This window comes from Miniopterus natalensis, chromosome 9 (assembly GCF_054644295.1).
Source record: "Miniopterus natalensis isolate mMinNat1 chromosome 9, mMinNat1.hap1, whole genome shotgun sequence".
Lineage (NCBI taxonomy): Eukaryota > Metazoa > Chordata > Mammalia > Chiroptera > Miniopteridae > Miniopterus > Miniopterus natalensis.
The window spans coordinates 53,330,069-53,355,291 of NC_142089.1; the positions used below are offsets into that span (position 1 = coordinate 53,330,069).

General features: G+C 38.2%; 1 protein-coding gene and 1 pseudogene across 1 annotated transcript in view; one reads left to right on the forward strand and one right to left on the reverse strand.

Annotated features, from left to right (window-relative positions):
• SYDE2 (synapse defective Rho GTPase homolog 2) overlaps nt 1-19,018 on the reverse strand; it is a 40,191-nt gene extending 21,173 nt beyond the window's left edge. The window contains exons 1-3 of the mRNA XM_016220621.2: nt 17,695-19,018; nt 7,611-8,309; nt 603-1,705 (exon numbers count right to left, since the gene is read on the reverse strand). Coding sequence (XP_016076107.2) covers nt 603-1,705; nt 7,611-8,309; nt 17,695-19,003 — 3,111 coding nt within the window. The 5' untranslated portion in view covers nt 19,004-19,018. The remainder of the gene's footprint in view (nt 1-602; nt 1,706-7,610; nt 8,310-17,694) is intronic.
• Nucleotides 13,340-13,766, forward strand: LOC107543163 (small ribosomal subunit protein eS24 pseudogene; annotated as a pseudogene).
• Nucleotides 19,019-25,223: the final 6,205 nt, after the last annotated feature.

The window sequence follows — 25,223 nt, forward strand, 5'->3', positions numbered from 1 at the left end:
TGCTGTTACCATCTTAAATATTTAAAGGGAAAAGAGAAAACTCTGTGTTTCTGTTGGTAGGAGCTGCCTTCGCCCTCCACGCTCTCCCAAAGAGACAGATAAGCATAAGCGTATGCTTTCCAAAGAGGGGGGCAGAGAGGTACGGGATATGGGCAGGGAGTTCCTTTTAGGAGAGAAGGTAGGGCTATTAGATCCACCACTGGAGCTCTCCACCTTAGGAATCAAACCACGGGCAAGCATTACTTAAATAAATTAATTATTTGCCTGTGTTATCAGCTCTGGCTTATCCAAGGAATGCTTTGTAACACAACCTTGATCTCTAGGTATAATACCCACCAGCTCTGCATTACAACATAAACTGTAGAACCATCTAACATGCTCTCAATCACTGGCAACACAGGTTAAGGTATGAATTATACCCAGACAGGAATGTAATGAAAATAAAGACTAGAAAAGAGAAATGCTTAAATTAGATTATTTTTTTACCTTTAATTCCTCTCCCCAAGAATTTATAAATAAATTTAATTAATTAACTGATTAATTCATTAAGAGAGAGACAGATAGACAGATAAGGGGGCAGTAGAGAAACAGCGAAGTAATACCTGACAGCCTCTCTTGACGATTTCCATAATACATTTCTGTATCAGAAGTGGCACCATCAATCCTGTATTTTCTTTCTCCACAACTTTTCGAATATCAACACCAAACATCACTGGTTCTCGATTTATATCTAGTCCATGAAGAGAATTCTCCCACTGTTCCAAAAGAGTCACTTTCACATAAATAAGACCTCTGGGTTCAAGTTTGACAGCCAACTGATGTGTCTTTGTCACTCTGAATAAGGTGGGGAGAACCACAGTTCCATGACAACACACTCGGTTTTTTCTTGGAGTGGGCTCCCAACTGAATACTACTAATTTCAAATGCTGAGCATTTTCAATTTCTATGTTGAAAGTGTGATCCATGTCTAAAAATGTCGTCCGGCATGTGAGCAAAGCAGTTCTTGCTTTGTTTACTGAATCTACCTGAATTGCACAAAAGACATCTTTGGAATCTATCCGAGGTGGTTTTAAATCCTCAGCACCATAGAAATGCACACTCATGAGCCCAGATATGTACTGGGAACACTTAGGTTGATCAGAAAAGCTGTAATGTCTAAAAGCATCAATGTCAATTTCACTCTTGCTACAGCTATTTGGAATTATTTCTTTTCCCTTTCCAAACTTGTTTTCAGATCCATGCTTGCTCGATTTGGTTATCAGTTCAGGTGAATCTCCATCACTGAGATAACCACCTTTGCAAGAATACTTAGAACTCACAGAGGTTTTCTTCTGGTAGTTGTGCTGAGAAGACACACTGGTATCAAGATGGTACCGACTTATAACATTCCTCTTAGCAGCTGTGGTTGTATTCCCAGAACGCAGAATAACAGTATGATGAATTTCTTGACAGTTACATTTAGACAATGGAGGAGTATTATCTGGACTGTTCACATAATTCAAGTTTCCTTTAACACTCAGTTTTCGGCTAAGTTCTGGCAACCTTTTCATTTTCATGGAAAGTTTCCTCACAGTGCGTGGAGATTTTATTTTATCTGGGAAAGACCAATTAATTGAACTGCCTTTTTTCACAGGGCTAGGGCTTGGAGAAGATGGTTCTATAACTCCCAATTCAGTCTTATTTGTAGCAGCTAGGATGCCAGGACCTTTAAAAAAAATTAAAAAGATATTATAAAAGGTGATATTTTTTTACTTCTACTTTATAGACCAACAACCTAACAAGCTTTCATGAGCAGAAATTCTCCCCTTGTCACATCTCAATGGGGAAAGATTTAGTTATAAGTTTAGGAGAATCTTCATAACCATGTTCAAGCAGAATAACAATGACCTCTAAATGGCTTACAGAGGAAAGAAGCATCTCCTTCTCCGTCTGCTTTCTATTCTGAAGGTTTGGAGGAAGGGTAATATAGGTTCTTTTTAGATCTTTTCCACTATAATTTACTTCAGTGAGTATGTTACTTTATAACTATGAAGAGTGAATATCAGAGGAAACTAGGAAAGCTTTGTATTTTAACATATTAACACATTTCCTATTTTAATGTTTATTTAGAATGCTTCCTCTATATTTATAATCCTCTAAAACATATATGTTGACCCAGTGATTCCACTTTTGGTAATATAGCCTAAGAAACCTGAAACACTGATTCAAAAGAATATACGCACCCCTATGTTCACTGCAGCGTTATTCACAATATTCAAGATTTGGAAGCAGTCTAGGTTCCCATCAGTGGATGAGTGGATAAAACAGCTGTAGGACATTTACATGGTAGAATACTACTAGGCCATAAAAAGGGGGGAAATCTTATTTTTTGTGACAGCATGAATGGACCTTGAGAATATTATAAGTAAAATAAGCCAGAGAGAGATAAATACCATATGATTTCATTTGTATGTGGAACAAAATAAACAAACAAACAAAATAGAAACAAACTCATACACAGAACAGAGTGACAGCTGTCAGAGGGGAAGAGTTTGGGGGACTAAATGAAAAAGGTAAAGGAATTAAGAAAAAAAAACCCTCATAGACAGACAAACGTATGGCGACTGCTAGAAGGAAAGGAGGTGGTAAATGACGACAGAAGGAGACTTGACTTTGGGTGGTAAACACACCATACAAAATGCAAATGATGTATCATCGAATGGTACAGCTAAAACCTATGTAATTTCACTAACCAATGTCACCCCAATAAATTCAATAAAAAATTTTTTAAAAAAGAAAATATATAAACATAAATATGGTAACAAATATCGAAAATGTATCAGGGAGCCATAGAGTGAATCCCCTTCTTTTGTTTTAAGAAATCAATTTAAAATACAAATAATCTCCTCTTAAAAAATAAAATAAATTTTATCACATAGCAGTGCTAGTTTAAAAAGAAGTTAAAAACCAAACGAGTTTATAATTTTGACAACTAAGAGCCCCTCCTTCTTCAAAAATTGTACTAGAACATACAGGCAAAGATTACATAGAATGAACTCTAGTCAATCAAGAATAACTGAACATTGACTATCAAATCTAACTGAATAATTTTCAAAATTGTAAAGACATTTTCTTTCTTGTGTTACTTCTATACAATAATTCCCTAGAACTTCAAAAACTAAATCAAGGCCTTTCCTTGCAATTTCAACATATTAAACAGACAACATACAGATATAAACAAGTTTTCTTATTTTTTTTCAGTTTTCACATAGAGTAAAACACTGAAATGTTTTTTAATTTTTTTTCCACACAAAAATAGCTTTACTTTTTTCTAAATGTTAAAATTAGCCAGGTTTACAATAAACAAGTTTTTAAAAGATACAAAAAAGTACCAGTAAAGTAAATAACAGCCTAAATTTACTGCATTACCAAGCGATTAACCATTGTAAATATTGTGGTGAAATAATATTAAAAGTAGTTTAATATGAAATTATTAATATTTAATTATTATTAAAAATATTAACACCAGCCAACATTTATTGAGCTGGACAAAATATGAAAAGTTAATTTAATACTTAGTATGCACAGACCCTCATTCAATTCTCATTATAACCCTATGAATTAAGATACCAGTAGCACCGTATTCTCCAGATAAGGAACCTCATGCACAGAGCTGTCTAATTGGTCTAAGACAACATAGCTGGTAAGTGGCAGAACCAGAATTCAAACCTAACCATAGGCCTTTAGAGCCTATGCTCTTCAACACTACACTTTCAACCTCCCCATCCTTCTAAACCTTTTCCTACCCTTTTCCTAACCTTTTCCATATATACAGGGTGGGGCAAAAGTAGGTGTACAGTTGTGAACAGGCAAAACACAGAGTTTATTCTTGTATTATTATTTATTAATTATTGTATTATATTCCATATGAACAACTGTAAACCTACTTTTGCCCCACCCTGTACAAATTAAATTGATTTTTAGAGACTTTTCTCAGCTATTAAGAAGTTAAAGCACTCTATTTAACCTTAAACTTTCAATCCCCCAGTTTAAAAAAATGTGCAAACTAATCAATTTTATTTTTAAATTTGAACCTGGTTCTAGTAAGTTTTCAAACTAACAGAGCAACATAAAATTACCTTCTAAAATATAATATTACATAAACTTTAACTATTCCAGTAAAGAAGCAATCAGGTATTATCCCAATTATTTAAAATTTAAACTTTACATACTTGATCTTACTATTCCCCATAAAAGTCCCAAATAACCCTAATATCAGAGGTTACTCTGTGTAAAATTAGAAATGAGGAAAAAAAAGTGTTTATTCATTCTAAAAATCAATAGATTAAATGACCTTTCTTTAAAGTATTAATATAATATTCTCCCTCCACCTCTCTTATGTATCCTAATGACAAAGAAGTGGTTTCTTTATAGAGAAAGGACTATTTTAAGTATGCCTGCTAGGCTTTTCTGGTAAGCAGCTAATAAGAAATGGAGTGTTTGATAAACTAGACAAAGCATTCCCTTGTACTGTAAATTGTAGTACAATTCTACTGGTTTACTGGTCTAAAACATTCTATAGTAATTGGAGTCCTTCTTTAGTCTACAATCTATTTTGTCATGGCATAAAAAAAGCTACCCAGTATATTAAATTGCTCTAGGTTTTATTAAGTTATAAAGGAATTAATCTAACATTCTGACTTTTTCCAGTACAAATATTTAATTGTACATTAACTATTGCCTACTGAAGTCCTTAACTAATTATTAAAATAAAGTACTGCATATGTTAGCAATTTTTACTGCATACAAGACTGAATTTATAAAACCAAAAATGCTTTGTTTTTATAAAATCCAAGAGTAGAAATATTATCAAATTCAATAATCACTTAAAACTAAACCACAATTATACTAATCAAATCATAGACTATCAATGAGGGTAAAATACAAAGTGAAAATGCTTAAATATAAATGTATAAACCAGGCTAGAATCAAGTGAAACTGGTTCACTCCTTCAGCACCTAGAACAGTAACTGGTACATAGCAGAAACTCAGTGTTTACTGAATAAATAGATTAATCAGCCAATTGTTAGTTGTCTGTAAATTGGTAAACTTTTTAGGAAATACAATATAGAAATTACCTAGAGTAGTTACCGGCCAAAAAGAACCAGTAATGATACTAGTAATCAATCCTAATAAAGCAAAAAAGACAGTGATGAAAATCACTGCAACAGTAATGGGAACAATCTATTAACACCCATTAGGGAACCAGTCACACAGATTAGGGCGCATCAACCCAATTAAATACCAAAATGACTGGGAAACAATGTTAACAAAATGTTAAACATGTACAATACCAGATGAAGATAAAAAGTGAAAATAATAAAAACCAAAAATAGTCCACTATGATTGCAACTATGTAAAAGACACATATACATCTAGAAGTTAATAAGCAAAAACAAGTCATAATTTCTATTCCTTGATCAAAATTTATTTTGAAACTCAACTATTTCTCAACAGCTTCCTGGCAATATTGCTAAAGAAAACTGACCACTTTAGGTAGCCTTTCTGGTCAAACTAAAACAAAAAAACATGGCATATAAATAATCTAAATATTTCCTTTGGTCAGTTTAGGATTGTGTCTATTATATTTTAATACGTTACAGGGAAGAAAGATATTAAGAAAAAAACCCATAAATGACAGTGCCACTGTACTTTTTTTGTTTTTTGTTTTTGTTGTTGTTAACCCTCACCGGAGGATATTTTTTCCATTGATTTTTAGAGAGAGTGGAAGAGAGGGGAGAAATATTGATGTGAGAGAGACAAATTGATTGGTTGCCTCCAGCTGGGGCCGGGATTGAACCTGCAATCCCAGGTTTGATGGGGAATCAAACCCTCGACCCTTTGGTGCACAGGCCAATGCTCTAACCACTGAGTCACACTGGCCAGGGTGCCACTGTACTTTTTTAAATGTCTGTTGGTCTTTCCAGGTTCACACTTTGCCACGAACAGAAAAAATAATAATAAAGTTTAAAGACAGTAACTTAAAATGTGTAACACTTTACAGACACTGACTTTCTAACTGCTCTTATCCTAATGCCTTCTTGCCTTTTCTGCCCCATTCCACACCCATCACAATTTGCCATACATCTGTAAGCTTTCCCTATTACTGCACTCTGATCACAGCCTGCATTCTAAACTATTAGTTTATATAGTATTTATTCTTCTCTCCATTCAGATTACAAAAGAAACACAAATTTACTCTGGAAAATCAGTCTACAATTAGAAATGCACACACACACATTTTTAATTGCCTTCAACCCCAACATCCAGAGGGGAAAACCATTAATATTTCCAGTATAGCTTTGCAGTGTTTCTTGCAAAATTGGCATCAGATAGTACACACTGTCTTGTAACTTGATTTTTCTCTTAGCAATATAACATTTACTCCACCTCCTCATATCCCTAAGAAAGGGATTCAATTGCAGGTAGTTTACTTGTAAAGTACAGAAACATCAGCAAGGAAGTGAGAAAATTCATAGTAAAATTCAAGGTGAATTATCTCAAGACTGCTACCACTATGGGCAACTGGAGTTTAACCTCATGAAAAAATTCTGCAAAATGTAGAATTATCGATCCAAGGAAGGAGGGAGCTAGCAGAGTCCTACTGCAACTCCTGTCAGCACTGGTTGAGACTCCCAGGCTGCCCTGCAGAAAGACTCCCTAACACTTTGAAAAGAGCCTCAAGCAGAGATGCAGAAGCTGATGGCTAGAAGTAGGTTTTCCCCATTTAAATAAGTAATAAAACCTGAGGGCTATGGACAAGGTACTCACAGCATCTGCTGCACCCCACATCTTTAAATATTCTGTACCATTTCAAATTTTATAAATTAAAATGATGATATAAAACAGAATTGCTTTCTTGTCAATATTTGATATTTACAACTAAACATGCCTTATGCTCTTGTTTCCTGGATGGTGTATCAGTAATTAAATTTGAAAACCAGCAAATCAGAAAACTGAAGGTAATCAATAAGAATAAAACTATATGAAATACTGCTTTTTTGCAGATCCAAAATGGTTGAATATCAGAAATTTCATATGGTTCAGTCCAATATGTATCAACTCTCAATTATTTCCTTTCTGGATTCCATAACTACCGTAGAACCTATCTATAAGGTCTTTACTTTTCTACCTTTCATTTCTTTTTCTCTTCTCTCTTTCCTTTGTTCATGAGGAAACATAGGCATAAAAGTGCAAACTAATGACTACTGGTACACTGAAAATGCAACTTTTCAGCTGTAGCCACGCTAGGTGGGAATGAATGAATGAACAAACGAATGAAGCAAAATAAGATTTAAACAAAAAATACATATTTCTCTTCTACTTCCCATCATGCCATTCTTTCAACTGAGACAAAAATAATTACTACCTCAAAAGATCAATACACAAACCCAAGTGCGTAAAAATAATGTGTATAAAATGTTTATAAATTATTCTGAGTTTTATTTTCATGAAAATACATTCACTTTGTAAGGAAAAGTACAGAGCTACAACAGACATCTATATTTAGTTTTAGCTACCACCAAAGAACTGAAAAGTGGAAGAAAAGGCAGATATATGATCATCTTTACCTGCAAAAGGAGATTTCAATATGGTACAGTCATCCACCATTATACCGTCTTGTGTCTTGTGTCCAAGCCTTTGCCTGTACTGCTGCACAAACTCTGTGGAATGAGTAGAATCTATGGGCTTTGTTTCATTTGACTGTGTGGTCTGAACACTGCCTGCGTGTTCAGAAGAGCACAGCACATCTTCAGGATGCTGTTCTGTTTTCAGTAGGTCACTACTGGCTAATACTCTCAAACTGACAGCAGGAAACTTCAGAACAGCAGAGTTTGCCTCACCCAAACTCAAAGCATTTGATATACCAAAGTCATCATCCTCAGGGATGGGGTTGTACCATATTTCCCCTTCATCGTCTGCATCATTTTCCTCATTAAAGTCTAAAGAACAGTTTCTTGATAATGAAGAATCTGTAGCATTACACACCATATACGTACAATATTCTTCAGACGATTTGAGGAAAGGTGGTGATAGCTGATGTTTAGGAAGAGAAGCAGGTGAGATGGGTAAATGGCTTATATCTTGGCATTTCTTATGTTCTTCTTCCTCCGAATGAAAAGATCTCAGAGTACTCTGATACAGCCAATTGCGTTTCTTTGACACAGTGATGCTGTTAAGCGGTTTATGACTTCTGAATCCAATATTACCCTTCAAATCATCAAGTTCTCTTCTCTTCATTGAAGACCCATAAACGTTTTCAAATAAATCTGTTTTAAGGAAAAAAAGAAGGTAGAATATCATATAATGCCTGGTATACCAAGAAAGACATGTCCCTTGAGATCAGTTATTCAGATGCTATTTTTAAAAAGATAAAAAGAAAAGTAATATTAATCATATTCAGAGACTAAAACTAAACAAGAAAAATTTTGGATTTTCCACCTAAATATTATTTCTATTACTTAGAAATCAGACTGTAAGTATAAGTCAGAAGAATTCTAAGAAAAAGGATAGGCAAACTCTGAGACTGCTTTATTAACATGACAGGGCTAACAAAGCCTTACCCTAAGTAAAACATACTTTATAAAAAGTTTATAAGGAATGCTTTTTACACAGTATACCTTTAATTAATATTTGAGTACTTTTCAACTCACGACACGGACCAGAAGTCTTTAGAAAACACAAGTAATTTTCTTACCTTTATGAAGATTAACTTTGAGTAAATCTTTCAAAATAACTGAGCCTTACTCATTATTAAATTCCTTACTGATTATTAAGATTTCAACATTTGTTTCTTCACTATATAATACAGTAGCATCTTATGTAGGGTTTAAGTTCTAAATATCTAAGGCAAAAATAAAAATCCCTTAAGAAGGCCCCAGATTAGAACCAAAAATACTGTTACACCATGAGCACAACACAACTGTTATTATTGGCCAGGCACAAACTTAAACCGCAATAATAAACAAAAATGTCCCTTCCCTTAAGGAATTCATTGTCCAATGGGGGATATCAAATACTTAAATATATGTATATGTTAATATGAGACTCCAGAATTGTATATACAACATTAATTCCATATAAAGAGGAAAATTTTTTGTGCTTCCAAAGAGTTGCATAAAGCAGGCTTTAATGACAGTGAATAAGCTAAATATATATCTACAACACAAATTCACTGCATATAGATAATTAAAACAAAACCATATTTTTAAAAATTTAAGGTCATGACAGGTTCGTAAATTAGGGAATTATGGTCTTATGCTAGTTTGAGTGTGTATGAGGTTGATTCATCTTAGAATTACAGCAAGTAAAATATAATAGTCTAATAACAGAGGCTGATAAAAACACACAAAACTATGTGAAGCTTAATAGCAACCAAAAAATTATTTTGTGCATTATCAAGCTTTCCAGTAACCTCCCCTCTACTGAAAAAAAATCCTTAAAAAATGTAAATTTGTCTTTTTTTATTGTAAACATTGTCCAACCATGCAGTTTAATAATTAATAAACAAACAAAATATTTTTAAACCTTAAACAAACTGAGTTTCAAGTTCAATTAGTTCCAGAGGCATGAACAGTCTAGGAATCAGAAGGGAAGAAAGCTCCCAGACATTTATTTACTCAACACATTTACTGAGTGCTTACTTTGTGCCAGGTATGAGAGAGAAAGCAGTAAGAAAGCCCTTAACCTCATTTAACCTTCACAATAATCCTATGAGACAGGTATGATTATTTTCATAAGCCTCAAAAAATATGTAGAATATGGTCAAGGTGCTAGCCCTAGAATGCAAATTTAAGCCTGTCTAACCCTAAACATGCTCCTACCAGTCTTCCCAACACCATACCCACTAAAGATACAGAAGGAGGCAACCTTCTCTGAACATGGTGATATCAACCCCACTAACCTTGCAGGGTGATGGCTGCTGATAAGTGAGATAACGTTAGAAAATTATAGAGTACTACTCAGAAAAGTCAAGTAACTTGCCTAAGATGACCTAGTTGGAAAATGGAAGAGGCAGCACTCAAAATAAACTCTTTTGGCTTCAAAGTCTGGAGTAGTACACCTGGGCTATTAGGAGGGGATACCCACCTCCACCTTCCAGGATTTAATATGCAAACATGCAACAGACAGATATTCAATATATATCTTGAATTGATCTAGTTTAATCTAATTAACAAGAACCTGAAGATTCAGGGGTCTTTTTCTGGTTCTGTCTCCTTTACACTTAATCAGAGCTGAAATTCAACACATACCCACGAATCACTGGAGCTTCTGGGTTTTTAGTGACTATATCCTTTTGCTGTGTGAGCTAAAATCTAGATCTATTTCACATTGCCTTGACAGGGAACCAAACCCGCCATCTTTGGTGCAAGGTCCAACGCTCTAACCACTGAGCCCACAGGCCAGGGCACAAAACCCATATTATTTAATAGCATTTCAGACCTTCACAGGACATTGTATGTAGTTTTGACACAATTATAAATTTGAAGTGCAAAGTGTAAAACTATACAACTCATAACTGCTATGAGCCACATCTTATTTTACCTTTCTCTAAGATGTCTCTAAAAACACACAAAATTTTACAGTTTGACATATTATTTTGAGTCCTACTGGAGTTTTTGATACATGCTATCAACATACTGCTACTTGGACTGCTACATTCCAGGGAACTACAATGAGAAAAATAAAGCTGCTAGCATCCCCTATTTGAGTGAATTTAATACTTCTATTAATATAAGTATTTAATGAATGTGTAATATTAAAAGGAATAATTATACCATGAGACACATTATTTTCCATGAGACTACAAACTGCAAAAACTTGAAAACAAAGTTTCGTTGCTATTGCTGAACATTTCAATATACGTGATGATAAAGTTTAAATTTAGATAAATAGGTATATGACTATAATTTCTGACAAAGGCCAATTTATTCAGTTATTAAAACTGAATATTAGCTCGGTCAGGCGTGGCTCAGCAGTTGAGAGTCGACCTAAGATCCAGGCGATTGGGGTTCGATTCCCGGTCAGGGCACATGCCCAGGTTGCGGGCTCGATCCCCAGTCGGGGGCGTGCGGGCGGCAGCCGATCAATGACTCTCTCATATTGATATTTCTATCTCTCTCTCTCCCTTTCCCTCTCCTTTCCTCTCTCTGAAATCAATAAAGATATATTTTTAAAAACATATACAAAAAACTGACTATTAGCAACACATTATTCAGGGCAATAAATTTTACTTGAGAAATTATTTATAAATAATTTTAATCATTTCATTTGCATCACAGTTGACTGGATGCATATGGCTGTACATTACACAGAAATGGAAAGCTATTTGCAATCTTTCCTTCATTCCCTTTTTATGCTAAAATTAATGTTAAACCTTATTGATACAAACTTAAAACTTACCTTTAGCTTCAGAATTTATATGTATATATGTATATACACATGTAAAAGTTATAAAACATAAAGCACAAGTAAAAAATATAAAAATAACTGTGGCAAAATTACAAGGCAAAAAGTCTTTATTCTTTTGTAACTACATATGTTATGTTATAATTAACAGATTCTAATTAAAATCTCTTTACTTTAAAAACCTATAAGAAAATCCAGAAGTGTAATTAAAATTTTTTACTCAGAAAAATATTTACATAGTGGTGAACTACTCAAGCCAATTTTGTGTTCTCAACTTTTATTTCATAATAAATCTAGATGACTCACTATTACTAAACATTTAACTAGTGCCTCAGCTCAAAATCATCAGCAGCAAACTTTCTGAGAAGTTACATATTCCAACCCTCATTGGAAATGTACAATATCTACAGATTATCTTTTCATCATTTTAAAAATTTCTACTACAGAAATAAACTCTGTTGCTTTTGCTTACTTCTCTTTAAAAAAACCTAAGTAAAAGTATTCTCATGAACCCTGTATTCAAGTTTAAATAAATACAAGCAGCCCTGCTTATAGAGTCAAGTCTGGCAGCCCAGAAGAAATGACTAGAATAAACTTAAGCCTTCGCCTTAGGTATATACATATAATCTTTTCCAGATAAATCTAAATGGGGAGAGGAGTACAATGAAAAGGAAAGAATTGCTCTTTTCTATCTTTTATTTTTCCTCCCTTGTGACTAGCAATAAAAACCCTTAAGAAAAAAGCTGTGTGTTAGCCTTTGGGACAGGAAAGTAGAGAAGAAAACATTGAATCTATTTTCAGTTCCACAATAGTAATGAGGAGGAGCGAGAAAAAAGAAGCCCCAAAGAAAAGATGAGTAGAATAAATAAGTGCCCCTAAAGGGGTATACTCTAGCTCAATTCCCAGTGCTCTGCAAGGCAGTTCTCCTCAACATCCAATTATTTCACTCTCCATCCAGAATTCCAATGATCTGAGGCAAGGCAGTATTCTCACAAAGCCTGCTTGCCTTTCTCTTGATAACAGCTAAGCACCAGGCATGGTACCAAATGGATTATCTGTTTTCATCCTCACAGCAACCTGAGGACTGAGGCTATGCAGGGTTGAGTAACTTGTCCAAGCTCACAAACCTGGTAAGTGGTGGGTCTTATCAGAAACCCAGAATCTCTATTCTGTTTACCACCATACTATATGGTTTGCAGATTCCAAAGTCTCATTTTTATAGGTGCAAGATCAGACCAATATGGAGGGAACTGCTTAAACTTGTCATATATAAATAGTAAGCATAAATTCATACATATAAAACTAAAGCAGAAAGAGCTCAAGTGTTTTTCTCTAATAGGGGTTAGTATCAAGTATCAGAATAAAGTATAACGTTTTTTCAAAAGTTTAACAAATGTATTAAGATAGGTTATTGGGAAGTGAGGGAGACTGAGAATTGTAGAAAAACTTACTACTTAAAATGAGTACCAAACAGCAGCATCCTTAGTGGGAGTCTTAAATTGCAGACTCTCAGGTCCCATGCCCACACACATGAAATCTGCATTTTAACAAGATTTTCAGGGAATTCATATGCACATTAAACTTGAAAAGCACTGCTCTAAAACTGTGAAACACATATACACATTGAGTGGCAAAGGTCTAGAAAATACTCTTAATGATTCTTAAAACATAAACACTACTTAGAAATGTAGGACTTCCAAATCAACACAGGACTGACTTTCTGCTGAATTTGTAATTCTCAGTTTTCCTTCCACCATCAATGTTCTATGGCACTCTTCCCCAAAGCACACGCACAAACAGAAAAAAAACTGGACTTGCTTCTAGGGCCAAAGTGGCAGAATTTCTCCGACAGGGATTTAGAGGACAGCTTGAAGATAAACCTCAATCATGAATGACAGTAACTCTCCAGACCAGGGAGTTCATGACCAATAGACTACTTCCATGGAAACAAATGTTCATTGACATCCCTTACCCTGGGAAGGCAACAGTACCTAAGACAGAAATTTGGGAAAAACTAGCTAAAAATGTATAAGATCACACAGGATGTCATCTTTGTGTTTGGATTCAGAACCCATTTGGGTGGTGGTAAGACAACAACTGGCTTTGGCATACTTTATGATTCTTTGGATTACACAAAGAAAAATGAACCCAAACACAGACTTGCAAGGCATGGCCTATAGGAAAAGAAGATCTCAAGGAAAAAGAGAAATGAACACAAGAACAGAATGAAGAAAGGCAGGGGGACTACAAAGGCCAATGCTGGTGCTGGTAAAGGTGAGCTGGAGATTGGACAACAGACAAATAGAATTCTTCAGTGACTTTATCTGTGATGACTGCAGATTTTTCATGAGAGGATTAATAAAGAACTTAAAAAAATAAAAAATAAAAAATAAATAAAACTAGAAGACAGCAAAAAACTATATGCCTATAGCTACTAATCTCAAAGGGCAGATACCTAAAAGAATTTGTTGGAAAAATTCATGAAAATAATTTATCTCATAAAGGTAAGAAATTAGGTGAGAAAAGAGAATAGATGGGAATCTGCATTAAAAGTATCAACTTTAAGATACACTGCACAAGATCATACTACTAATTAATACTATTTTAAAAGAAGTGTCTAAAGTTTGTAGACAAAATATTAACAAGTTATACGTCCTAAATTTCTTTTTTCACAGATCACAGAGCAAGAAAAACGGAGTCAAAGTAAGGCTAATTATTTTTTAAAGTGGTAAAAGGACAAAATAGCTCAACCTGGAGCTCTTGAATTTATTTCTGAGTACTATATGCTAATTAAAACTTATTTATAAAGACTTATAAAGAAATATAGCTGGTAAATAGGTTAAAAGTCCATTGTAATATTAAGACTTGCAGAAACTTGACAATATTTACTACATGTAATGACTTTAAGATTTCGTAAATAATCGCCTCAATTAGGAACAAATTGGCCAATCTGTGAACACTGTATCCCCAACTGCATCAAATCACTGGCATTATTATACTACCAAAAGTTTTAGTGGTTCTTAGTAGGAGCCAGAAATCAAAAAAGAGTATCATTTTGGCTACCATTTGTCATATGGTCTCAAAAAATTTCCAAAATACCTACAAAGATTAGGTATCTCTAGCCCATTATATAGTTATTCTGCATTATAAATTCTAAGTATAACTATTTTGGAAGAAAATACACTTGTAAATAATATTGTATGGAAAAATAGATATAAACTTCTTAGGCTATTTAACATCTTTATAAAACATCTTTATAAAACATCTTTATGTTAGCTTGAATCCATATACAGTACTAGTATATACAAACCATACGCTAGTTTGAGTGACCTTGGGCAAACTATTCCACCCCTCCTCTTCTTTGCTTGTTGTTAAAAGAATGTGCTGATTCACCTGGACTGCCCAATTAATTTTTTAGAAAACATGATTTAAAAGTAGAATCCAGGTAACATAAATTTCAACTAAGTATATATTAAGAGGTAAAGGTTTAAAATGGATACAGCAGTTGATTAAACAGTGTTTTAAAACCTCTTCTAGAATTCCCCCATCTTCTTTGCAACTTTGAGGAAGTCACTAACAGTTTTAAATCTTGTTGAAATTCCATCCATCTGCTCAACCCAAGCAATTTAGTAGAATTGACTCAAACCTCTAAAGAACTTTAAAGTCTCTTTGATCTTATATCAATAGGGATTTTAAAGTCATAAAGACCTGAGTTTGAATCTTTATAATAGCTTGAATCCATATACAGTACTAGTATATACAAACCATACACTAGTTTGAGTGACCTTGGGCAAACTATTCCACCCCTCCTCTTTTTTGTTGTTAAATGACAGTTGTCATACCTTGGGGGGATGTAGGGGGGTGTGGAATAAAGACTGTATGTGAACCACATAAAGTATCCAGAATGGTTTTAATAACTTTAACCTTTAAAAAATTAGTTATTAAAAAAAAAGTCTCCAAATCTATATTAGATATTTAAACATTGCACAAATTATTTTTATCTTTTGTAAAATACAGAATTGGTGATTTGAAAGGAAGTAACATCTGAGAAAGTTTTTTAAACCAGAGATTAAGCTTCTGCTTAGATGTCTTATAAAATATCTAAAATGCCATCACATAGTAATTCTTTTTTTAAAAAAATATGTTTTTATTGATTTCAGAGAGAGAGGAAGGGAGAAGGAAAGAGAGAAACATCAACAATGAGTGTCATTGATCCGCTGCCTCCTGCACGCCCCCTGCTGGGGATGAAGCCAGCAACCCAGGATGTGCCCTGAGGGGAATTGAACCTCTGTCTCCTGGATCACTAGTCAATGCTCAACTGTTAAGCCAAGCTGGCCAGGCTAATATGTTTTTATTGATTTCAGAGAAAGGAAGGGAAAGGGAGAGAGAGAGAAACATCAATGATGAGAGAGAATCATTGATCAGGTGTCTCCTGCAAGCCCCCTGCCAAGGATCAAGCCCACAACCTTGGGCTTGTGCCCAGACCGGGAATCTAACCGTGACTTCCTGGTTCATGGGTCAAAGCTCAACCACTCAGCCACATCGGCGGGGCAAGTAATTCTAATGTTTCATTTTAATTTCTTTTAAAGTTAGTTTCATTTAATTCCTTTCTCAATGGAAAAAAAGATCAATGAATTTATTTATTTGCATTTATTATTGCTTTTAAAATCTTTGAATGTTTACACTACAACTGAGGGCATTAAAAGCCATCAGATGGTAAATGTTTAACCTTTACAACAAAGGGTAAAAAATATTTTAAGTTTTATACAGATTTTTGTAGTGGCTAAAATTTAACTTTCCTACAAAGAGTTAACTGAACCACAATCAGGGGAGGTAATGCTATAACGGCAATAAAATGTAATAAATGATTACAAATACTTTACTCCTGAAATGCATATTTTAATTTGAATTTAGCATAAAGTAAACCTCTCTTCCCAAACACACACAAAACATTACATTCTACTATCCTGTTAGTCAAGTGAAATGGAATAAATTTGAGGGAAAATTTTGACAGGTGTGGAATAGAGATTTATAGATTCAAAGAAACTTTTCAAGTTTCTACACACTTTAAACGGATCATCTGATTTGTTCTCATTGTGCGATTAGTTTGTGAACTTTGTTTCTCCCCAACTGTTTCGTGTTTATTAGTTAAAGTTAATGTGTACAAACCCAGTCCTGTAGGATTTGTAATTCTTACCAGAGAAACTGCCAAATACTGTGAATACTTTTTACATTTCAGCACTTAATACTTGAAAAATTATTACTGATATGTAAGTCATGTTTATTAAAAGTCGTTATAGTTAAGAGTGTAATTCAAAAGATCACCTTGTTTTTGGCTCCATCTGAAGGTATCATACTTCTTTCAGAAGAGATTTTTTGTTATTTACAACATAAAATTAAGAGATTTCCAGAACTAATAACCTAAACCTTCAGTGAAAATTGAAAATCACACACATATAAAATAGGCATCAAAATCCTATTATAAGGACAAGTATATTTAAGTTCACAAATGACTTTAAATGTCTAGTTTCTTTAAAAGTATGTAAGGAATATTTTTCTTTTGATTAAAATACTAGTGCCCTTGTTTTTCCACAATAAAAAGATTACTTACTTTGTTGGGTTTTTTGTGGGAAGTGGAGGGAAGGGGAGGGAAAGGTATGCGAAATCCTACCTTACAAAAAAGAAATTTTACTATTGTAGTTTTTTTTGTTGTTTGGTTGTGTTTTGGTTGTGTGTATGTGTGTTTGTGTGCACGCGCTCCTGGGAGAAAGGGGGAGGAAAAGTGTAATGAGTAAAATGAGAGTTTATGAAGCCCGTAAAGTCTACCTTGGATCAAACTCAAATGAACAAACTCCACAAGTCTACGGATTTGCCTAGAGCTACAAAGAATAAAAATGAAGGCAGCACCGCCCAACTCCAAACCTACCAAAAGCGTGCGGTGAACTTAACCTTTACTCACTGTTGTGCTTAGGAAGTAGGCACACTGGCTTATAGAGAAGAAAAAACAAAAATTCTAAGTTCCTCACGCCACTGTCTTGAAAAACGAAAAGAAAAAGCAAAACGAGTGAATGCGTTTTACTAAGTAACCCCGAAATCGCATTAAGCTGCCACTTACATGACACTTACTTTGGCACGGGCATGCATCTGTCTGCAAAAACATGCCTTATTTTTCACTCTAAAGACAGAAGCCCAGTTAGTAAACATTAAGGCTCGAACCGTTAGCATTTTGATTGCAAACTATTCTACCTGTCAGCGTAATTCTTTCGTCTGGAGGCACGGAGAGGACTTGGCTTTCGCGCATTTTCAAAGCGTCCAGATTTGGAGAGGTGTCCTGCGCTCCCGTGACTTTGGGAGGTGTCCCACAGGCGCGACCCTTCATTCCCAGGGACAGCAGGCGTCCTTTGTACATCCACTTCTGCAGCTTCTTGACTGTCACGGCGGGCGGCTTGAGGAAGGGGAGCCCCTCTTGGTCGTCTCCTTTGCTGCAGATCCCTGGGGACCCCGCAGGATCCCTGATAGCGCTTTCCGGGGAACTGCCAGGGTCCTTGGAGCGGGGACTCGGGAGGCCGTAGGGCGGCGCGGCCGGGGCGCTGCCTCCGCTCCAGCCGTCCATCCCGCCTCCACGTGGCGGGGGCTCGTCCCGGTCCCCGCGCGCGCCGCACCTGATGCAGCTGTCGCTCCGCCACCGCTGGAAGGGAGTGGGCTTGGCACCTACCCGCAGGCTCTCGAGGCTTCTGCTGCAGGACAGACGCATCCGAGGAGTCCGCAGGCGGCCTCCCCAAGGCTCTCTCGGAGGCGACCAGGGAAGGGCCACCTGCTGCCAAGGGCGGCCCCGGCCTCCTCGCTCCCAGTCTCGGGAGCCCGCTCGGCGGTCCGCAGCGCCGCCGGCGGAAGGCGGCTGGCCCAGAGCCCGGGCTCCCGCAGGGCAGCCGCGATCCGCCCAGCCCCGCCGCGCGCCGGAGTCAGGGGGCAGGTCGTGCATAGCCTGGATCAGCAGATAATAGGCCTCTCGCAACTGGGTCTGCAGCCTGCCCGTCTCCAGGCGGCCGCCCTCCGCCCCCGGGGAGGAGCCCGCCGCCCGGGGAGGAGGGGGCCACCGCTCCGCCTCCGCCCCCTCGGGCTCCGGCGCGGACGCCGAGCCGCCGGGCAGGTTCTCGTAGTAGTCGGCGGCGTCCTCGTCGTCCCCCTCTGCGCTGCCCGCGGAGTCCCGCGCGGCGGCCACCGAGGCGCGAGGGAGCCCGCGGCTCCGAGGGGCGGCCTCCTTCGCGCCGCGCGGCCGAGGCCCGAGCGCCCCCGACTGCTCCAGCCGCCGGCCGGCCGCCCGCGCCCTCGGACCCCGCGCCGGCAGCGACGGCGGGGGCGGCTCCAGGCTCGGCCGGGCGCCGCCGGCGCGCTCGCGTGGGGGGCTGGCCAGAGCACCCCCGGCGTCTCCCTGGGCAGCGGAGGAGGCCGCCACCGTAGCAGCGGCGGCAGCCCGGAGCCCGAGTCCCCCGGCGGCGCGGGGTGCGCGCCTCCCGCGGAGCCTGGACAGCGTCCTCCTCAGAGGGTCCGCCATCCCCTCGGCCTCAGGCGCCGGGCTCGCCCCCGCCGCGGGGAGAGGTCGGAGTCCCGCTCCGGAGAGCGCGGCGCTGGCGGCGGCGGCTCCCCATGGTTGGCGCGGGCCCTCGCGGGCTCCTCACATACTTGGCATAACTCTGCCGCGGGAAGGTGGGGGAGGGCGGCGGCGCCGCAGAGCGCATGCCCCAGGGCCGGCCGCGACGGGGCGCGCGGGCGGCGGGCTGCCCAGCCGCGCGCCCAGGTCGGGCGGCGCGGGGAGGGGGGGCAGAGTGCACCGAGGGGAGGGAGGGCGAGCGTGGGGCTGCAGTGGGGGGCAGGGAAAAACGGGGTGAGCCTGAGGAGGCTGGAGGCTGCAAAGTTAGCTAGGAAGACAGAAAGAGAAAGTGCGCTCCTGGCTGCCGTCCATCGTCTTCCCCACCTTTCCCGTTGCCACCATTGCCCGAGCAAGCCGTAGCTTGCGAGAAAACAAAGATTGCTTTGACGGACAAAGTATGAGTACAGGTGTATCTCGGTACCGTGTCTGATAGCAACGTTCCGAATCGTTTTATTTGCACAGGGACTTAGCTCCTTCAAGGACCTTGGCCGTGATTCCTTTTCAAAGCCTTTTTCCCCCTGTCAGTTCATGCTAACACAAAATTCATTCTGACATCAACCAGAACTTGTAAAATGGAACCACATTTGTAGTGCCTCTTCCATCACCCAGATAACACTGCCTTTTTATTAAAGCTGGGTTGAGAAACAATCGGATTGAAATTGAGAAACAATGTCATTTGGAAATACCAGCTCTCAAGACATACTCTGAGTAACAGTTGTGCACGAAAATACCTGGTGTTGGAATCTGTTGCATCATCCCTGACTCCAGTAACGTTTTTCAGTGTTTACCTATTAGAAAGGGCCTTTGTGGGCTAGCTCATGAATTACTTTTACTAGCACAGTACTTGCACATAGTAAGTACTCAAGAAATAATTGCTGAATAAAAGCTTGCCTTACTAAGAGAATTTATCTCTAATTTACCCTATTCAAGTATATTTCTCTATGTAACTCCTTTTTCCCCCCACCAGTCAAAGGCTCCAGTCTCTAAATGTGATCTCTACTAACGTCGTTAATACCTGGTCTCTGCCTCCTTGGAATATTTTTACTTGCATCTCTGTTTTCAGAAATCTTACCCATCCTTTAAGATTCCACCAACTAGCCCTGGCCGGGTGGCTCAGTTGGCTAGAGCATCGTCCTGATGCGCCAAGGTCGTGGGTTGGATCCCCGTTCAGGGCACATGCAAGGGCCTAGCAATGAATGCATAAATAAGTGGAACAATTCGATCGACCTCTTTCTCCCTTCCTCTCTAAAATCAATAAATAAAAATTCTAAAAAAAGAAAAGAAGAAGATGCCTTCTTTAGAAAGTCATCTCACCCTAGCTGGTTTTCTCAGTGGTTAGAGCATTGGCCTGCGGACTGAAGGGTCCCAGGTTCGATTCTGGCCAAGGGTAGTGCCTCCGTTGCAGGGTCAGTCAGGGCACATGCAGGAGGCAACAGGTCGATGTGTCTCTCACATCGATGTTTCTCTCTCTTCCTTCCACTCTCTGAAAAGCAAAGGAAAAAATATCCTCAGGTGAGGATTAAAACAAAATAAAAATAAAGTCATCTCTAATCTCCCAGATAGACATGATCTCTCATTCTTCCAAACTGCAACAGTACTTTATTCATACACGTAGTATATTTATTTTTTTGTTTGTTTTATTTAAAACATGCCCTATCTCCTGTAGAACAAAATTCATAAACTCCTGAAGGATCGAGGCTATTTATAATGGACTTTTGTACTCACCACAGAGTGTAAATATAGTATCTCATATACTGGTAGCAAATAAATATTTTTTAATTAATGTCAACTTTAATTTGAAGGAAATAAATGGCTTTAATTTCCAGTCTATTGCCTAAATCTTCACTGGGCCATACTGTATTAGTGTTGTTTTAAAATTCTTTCAGTGATGGAGAAGAACATAGTTTGTTAAGTTATCTTAATTCTGATCTAGAAAAATAACATGAAATGTTACATTATAATTTGCATATTTTACTATTTTTAGTTCTACACTATGTTTATTCCATGGAACCAAGGCTCTTTAATGAATAGTGGAGGCATAAAGTTTTGTTCCAGTGAAATATTCCCACAGGAAATGACTGATAGAAAAGCTGCCAATGATGGTGTCTATAAACAATTTGATCTCTATCTCAGAAATTGTTTCCATTCCACTCTCGGTTGCAAGATCTTTTTAGTCTTTGTGGTTAACATAGTTATTAAGATAACATAAGTTTATGTAAAATATATATATATGTAAAAATGAATAGAAACATATAACCTTAAAGGTCTAGATTAAACCTCATTTTTAATCCCATTTTGCCAGCTTGTTGAGTTTAGGAGTTATAAAACTCCATTAGCCAATATATAATACTGTACATTGTTCCAGGCATTACTCAGAACTAGTGTGATGCTGCACAGCACAACTGAACTTAATGCAACTTTAAGGCGGAGAATGTTCTATCACATAAATTCACAAGTTTTAAGATGTATTTTGGTCACAACAAATTATTAAGGCAGCCATAGCAATGTGTCACTTAATAACTTTAAAAATGCAAATTTCACTTTTCTTTATGTGCATTACTCTTCAATAAAAAGTTTATTAAAATTCCATTCTAAGAAGACAGTGCCCGTAGAACGTACATTATACATATTATAGTTAAGGCCGTGACAAGACAGGAACATAATAAGCTATGCTTGTAAACTCCTTTTTGTGTTTGAACAATTTATACCTTATTCCTCCAGTTAGCTCATTTTCATATATTTCTAATCAACAGATTCCTATAAAGATCAGGGATGGGAGGGTACATTTTCCAGTGTTTGTACTTTTTTCTCACTGACTTGGAAATCATTTTGATGCCCCGCGAATTAACAACTATGTGTCGGCACTGTCACAAAAGATGAAACAACTATGGGATAATAGGGCGCCAGTAAGGCAGGGAGCCAAACTAGACGTGGGCCAGGACTGATGATCTGGAAGAGGGGGAGAAAGAAGATGGGCAGGTTGAGGCAGAGGGCTAAGTTTAGCAGTAATAGAAGGAAAATGCTTGGGTATGTTATGGTTATTTTCTAGGCAATTAGAGTGCATTTCTGTCTCACTGCTGCTCAGTCTTCCATTGTGCTCTTAGTGGAACCAAAGGCAAGTTTAACTCTGGCAAATGCCCAGTTCTCTCTCTAAACTGCCTTCTAGGGATCCTCTGGTCTAGTAGACCTGCCTGGTTTGCCATGTAATTCCATCAATATTGAGTAAAAAGTGCTTCAGCCTAAAGCTGACTACACTACCATTGCCCTGAGAATTAAAGATGACATGTCCTCAATACAGCAATTTTTACTGCTTGTGTTTTCATAATTAACAATACCTGGCTACATTTCTTACTTCATCCCACCCCTAACTAAAGTGATAATAGAGGCGTTTTTGCTAAATGTATTTTCTAACTTTTTAGAATATTTGCTGATTTTTCAGATTCTCCTATTATATATTTACGCTAGGTAGAGTAATTTGCTCAAGGTCACCGTAAGTGAAGGGGAATTCGAACCCTGTCTATCTGATACCACATCCAGTACACCCTGGCATGTTTCCTCGACTAGAAAAAGAGAATTGTCACTTGCTATAAAAGCACTTACACCAACTTGAGCCTTAATTTTTATAAATTATTTAGGTGGCTACCTATCAGAAAAGAGTTTAATATTTTATGACCTGTGAAATGCAGCTGAACGTTGGAAAGCTATTTGTTGAACATTTGGATGCTTCCCAGGGCAGTCCTCTCCAAGGGTGTTAAAACTAAATCCTATAACATATTCCCATTTAACAGTAAATTTATTCATCTTTAAGCCACAGTATGAAACTGCATCCTGTAAATGTAGTCTAATTTTAAAAGTAGGACAAGCTACAATTAAATATCTTAAAGGCAAAATATATGCATCCTTAAAACCACAGGAGCTCTCAGGTAAACCTCTTTCTTATCTTTCTTTTTTTAAAAAATTATGTATTTATTGATTTCAGAGAGAAGAAGGGAGACGGAGAGATAGAAATATTAATGATGAGAGAGTCATCAATCGGCTGCCTCCTGCACGCCCCCGACTGGGGATCGAGCCCGCAACCCAGGCATGTGCCCTGACTGGGAATCAAACCCCGATCACCTGGATCCTAGGTCGATGCTCAACTCCTGAGCCACGCTGGCCGGGCTCAGGTAAACCTCTTTCAATAGTAAAATGATGGCATAGCCTCCTTCCTACATGACTTGTACTTCTGGGTAGCCCGTGATTGATGGAGGGAAGTTGCTCCCTTTAGAAAATGATCACTCTTGCCCTAGCCGGTTTGGCTCAGTAGTTAGAGCATCAGCCTGAGGACTGATGGGAAGGGTTCCAGGTTCGATTCCAGCCAAGGGCACATACCTTGGTTGCAGGCTCGATCCCCTCTCCGGTTGGGCCCATGTGGGAGGCAACCAATCGACATGTCTCTCTCACATCAATGTCTCTCTCTGTCCCTCTCTTCAAGAAAACTGTCAATCTAATAAAAAAAATTGATAGAATATTACCGTTTAGCACCCTAATGAAATCACGGATCTAGGCAAAAACTACCAGTGGCTACTGACATCACAGAGAGAGAGACACAACCTGCTGTTATGTGGCTCCTGGTCAAGCGCACGTCACCACCTAGGAGGAATTCTTACCGAAAATGGACCTGAGTCTGACCAGCCTCGAGATCTGATTGCCAATTTCCAGGAATTTCAGAGAACAGAGGAGAAGCATGCAAAACACCACCATGGGAATGCAATAAAATCCAGACTATGGTAAAAACAAACAAACAAAAAAACAGGTCAGAGTATCCAGTTTCCTCAACATATTAACCATGTGTAATGTATGGACTTTGCTTAAAGCCTAATTTAAGTAAACATCTGTTTAAAAAATATTATGACCCAATCAGGAAGGTTTGAACACTGACTAGGTATTTGATGATACTGAGAAATTGTAATTTTAGTTGTAACTTTTAAAAAATAGTTCTTTACCCTTTAGAGGTAAATACTGAAATACTGATAAAATGATATGCAATCAGAGATTTGTTTTAAAACAATTCAGGAAGGAGACGGGACGTAGAAAAATGAAGATGAGCTTTGAGTTGGTAATTGTTGAAACTAGGTGAGGAGTACATGGGAGTTTGTTTTACTAGTGTATCTACTTCTGTACATGTTTGAAATTTTCCATAATATGTATTTTTATTTTAACAGGAATCAAACTATTAAAATAGACCCTGGCAGCTGTTTAAAGCAACATAACTTTGAGGGCAGCCAAATCGTTTGCACTGCAGGGATGGCAAGAGAACATTGGAATCTAGGTCCAAGAATTATAATTTCGATCCATCTGAGGTGGTAAAATGAGGATGATTTGAAATCAGATAGAACTAGTTCATATCCTACCTCGATCAGTCACATACACAAAGACTACGTATCATGGAGAGCGCTTGTTCACCTTTTGCCAATTCCAAATCATTATTCCTTCCTCCTAAAAACCCACAGCTGTTTTGAAATACATGGCATCAAACTGTGCTTTTTGTAGCCATTTACCAACTTCCCCTTCATTCATTCTAGCGCCTGCCTCACTGTCTCTTTCTCTGCCTTTTTCCTTGCCATCGCTCTAGGTGATTTCATTATTCACAAAAAGGACCCGTCCAATGCCCTGGCCTGTTGTTTCCTTGAACTTCTCTTTCCCTCCACCCACCCCTGCCACCCAAACCCAGAGTCATACATTAGAGTTTGTCATAACCAATAACTGCAAACTCTCCACACACCAGTTCTTATTTTCTAGCTCATTCCCTCTGGCACCCAGATCCTAACAATACTTCAATCCCACAACCCCTCCAAGCCTCTCACTGCCCTTGGGTCCTTTCGTCCACGCTTTCCCAGTTTAGGCTGCATGGTCCTTGTATAATCACTCCCTTGCATACAATCTCGACTCTCTTGCCCCTCTTTCCCATGGTCCTCCTCACCTGGCAAAACCTCAACTCTGGTTAGAACTAACTTTCTGATATACTTTGCATTGACACTTGGACAGCTTAATGTGGGTGGAGAAAGACATCACAGGCTTCAAGTGGGCCCTCAGTGACACTCAACACCTCCATAAATCTCATTAGTCCACTCATCCCCTTCTC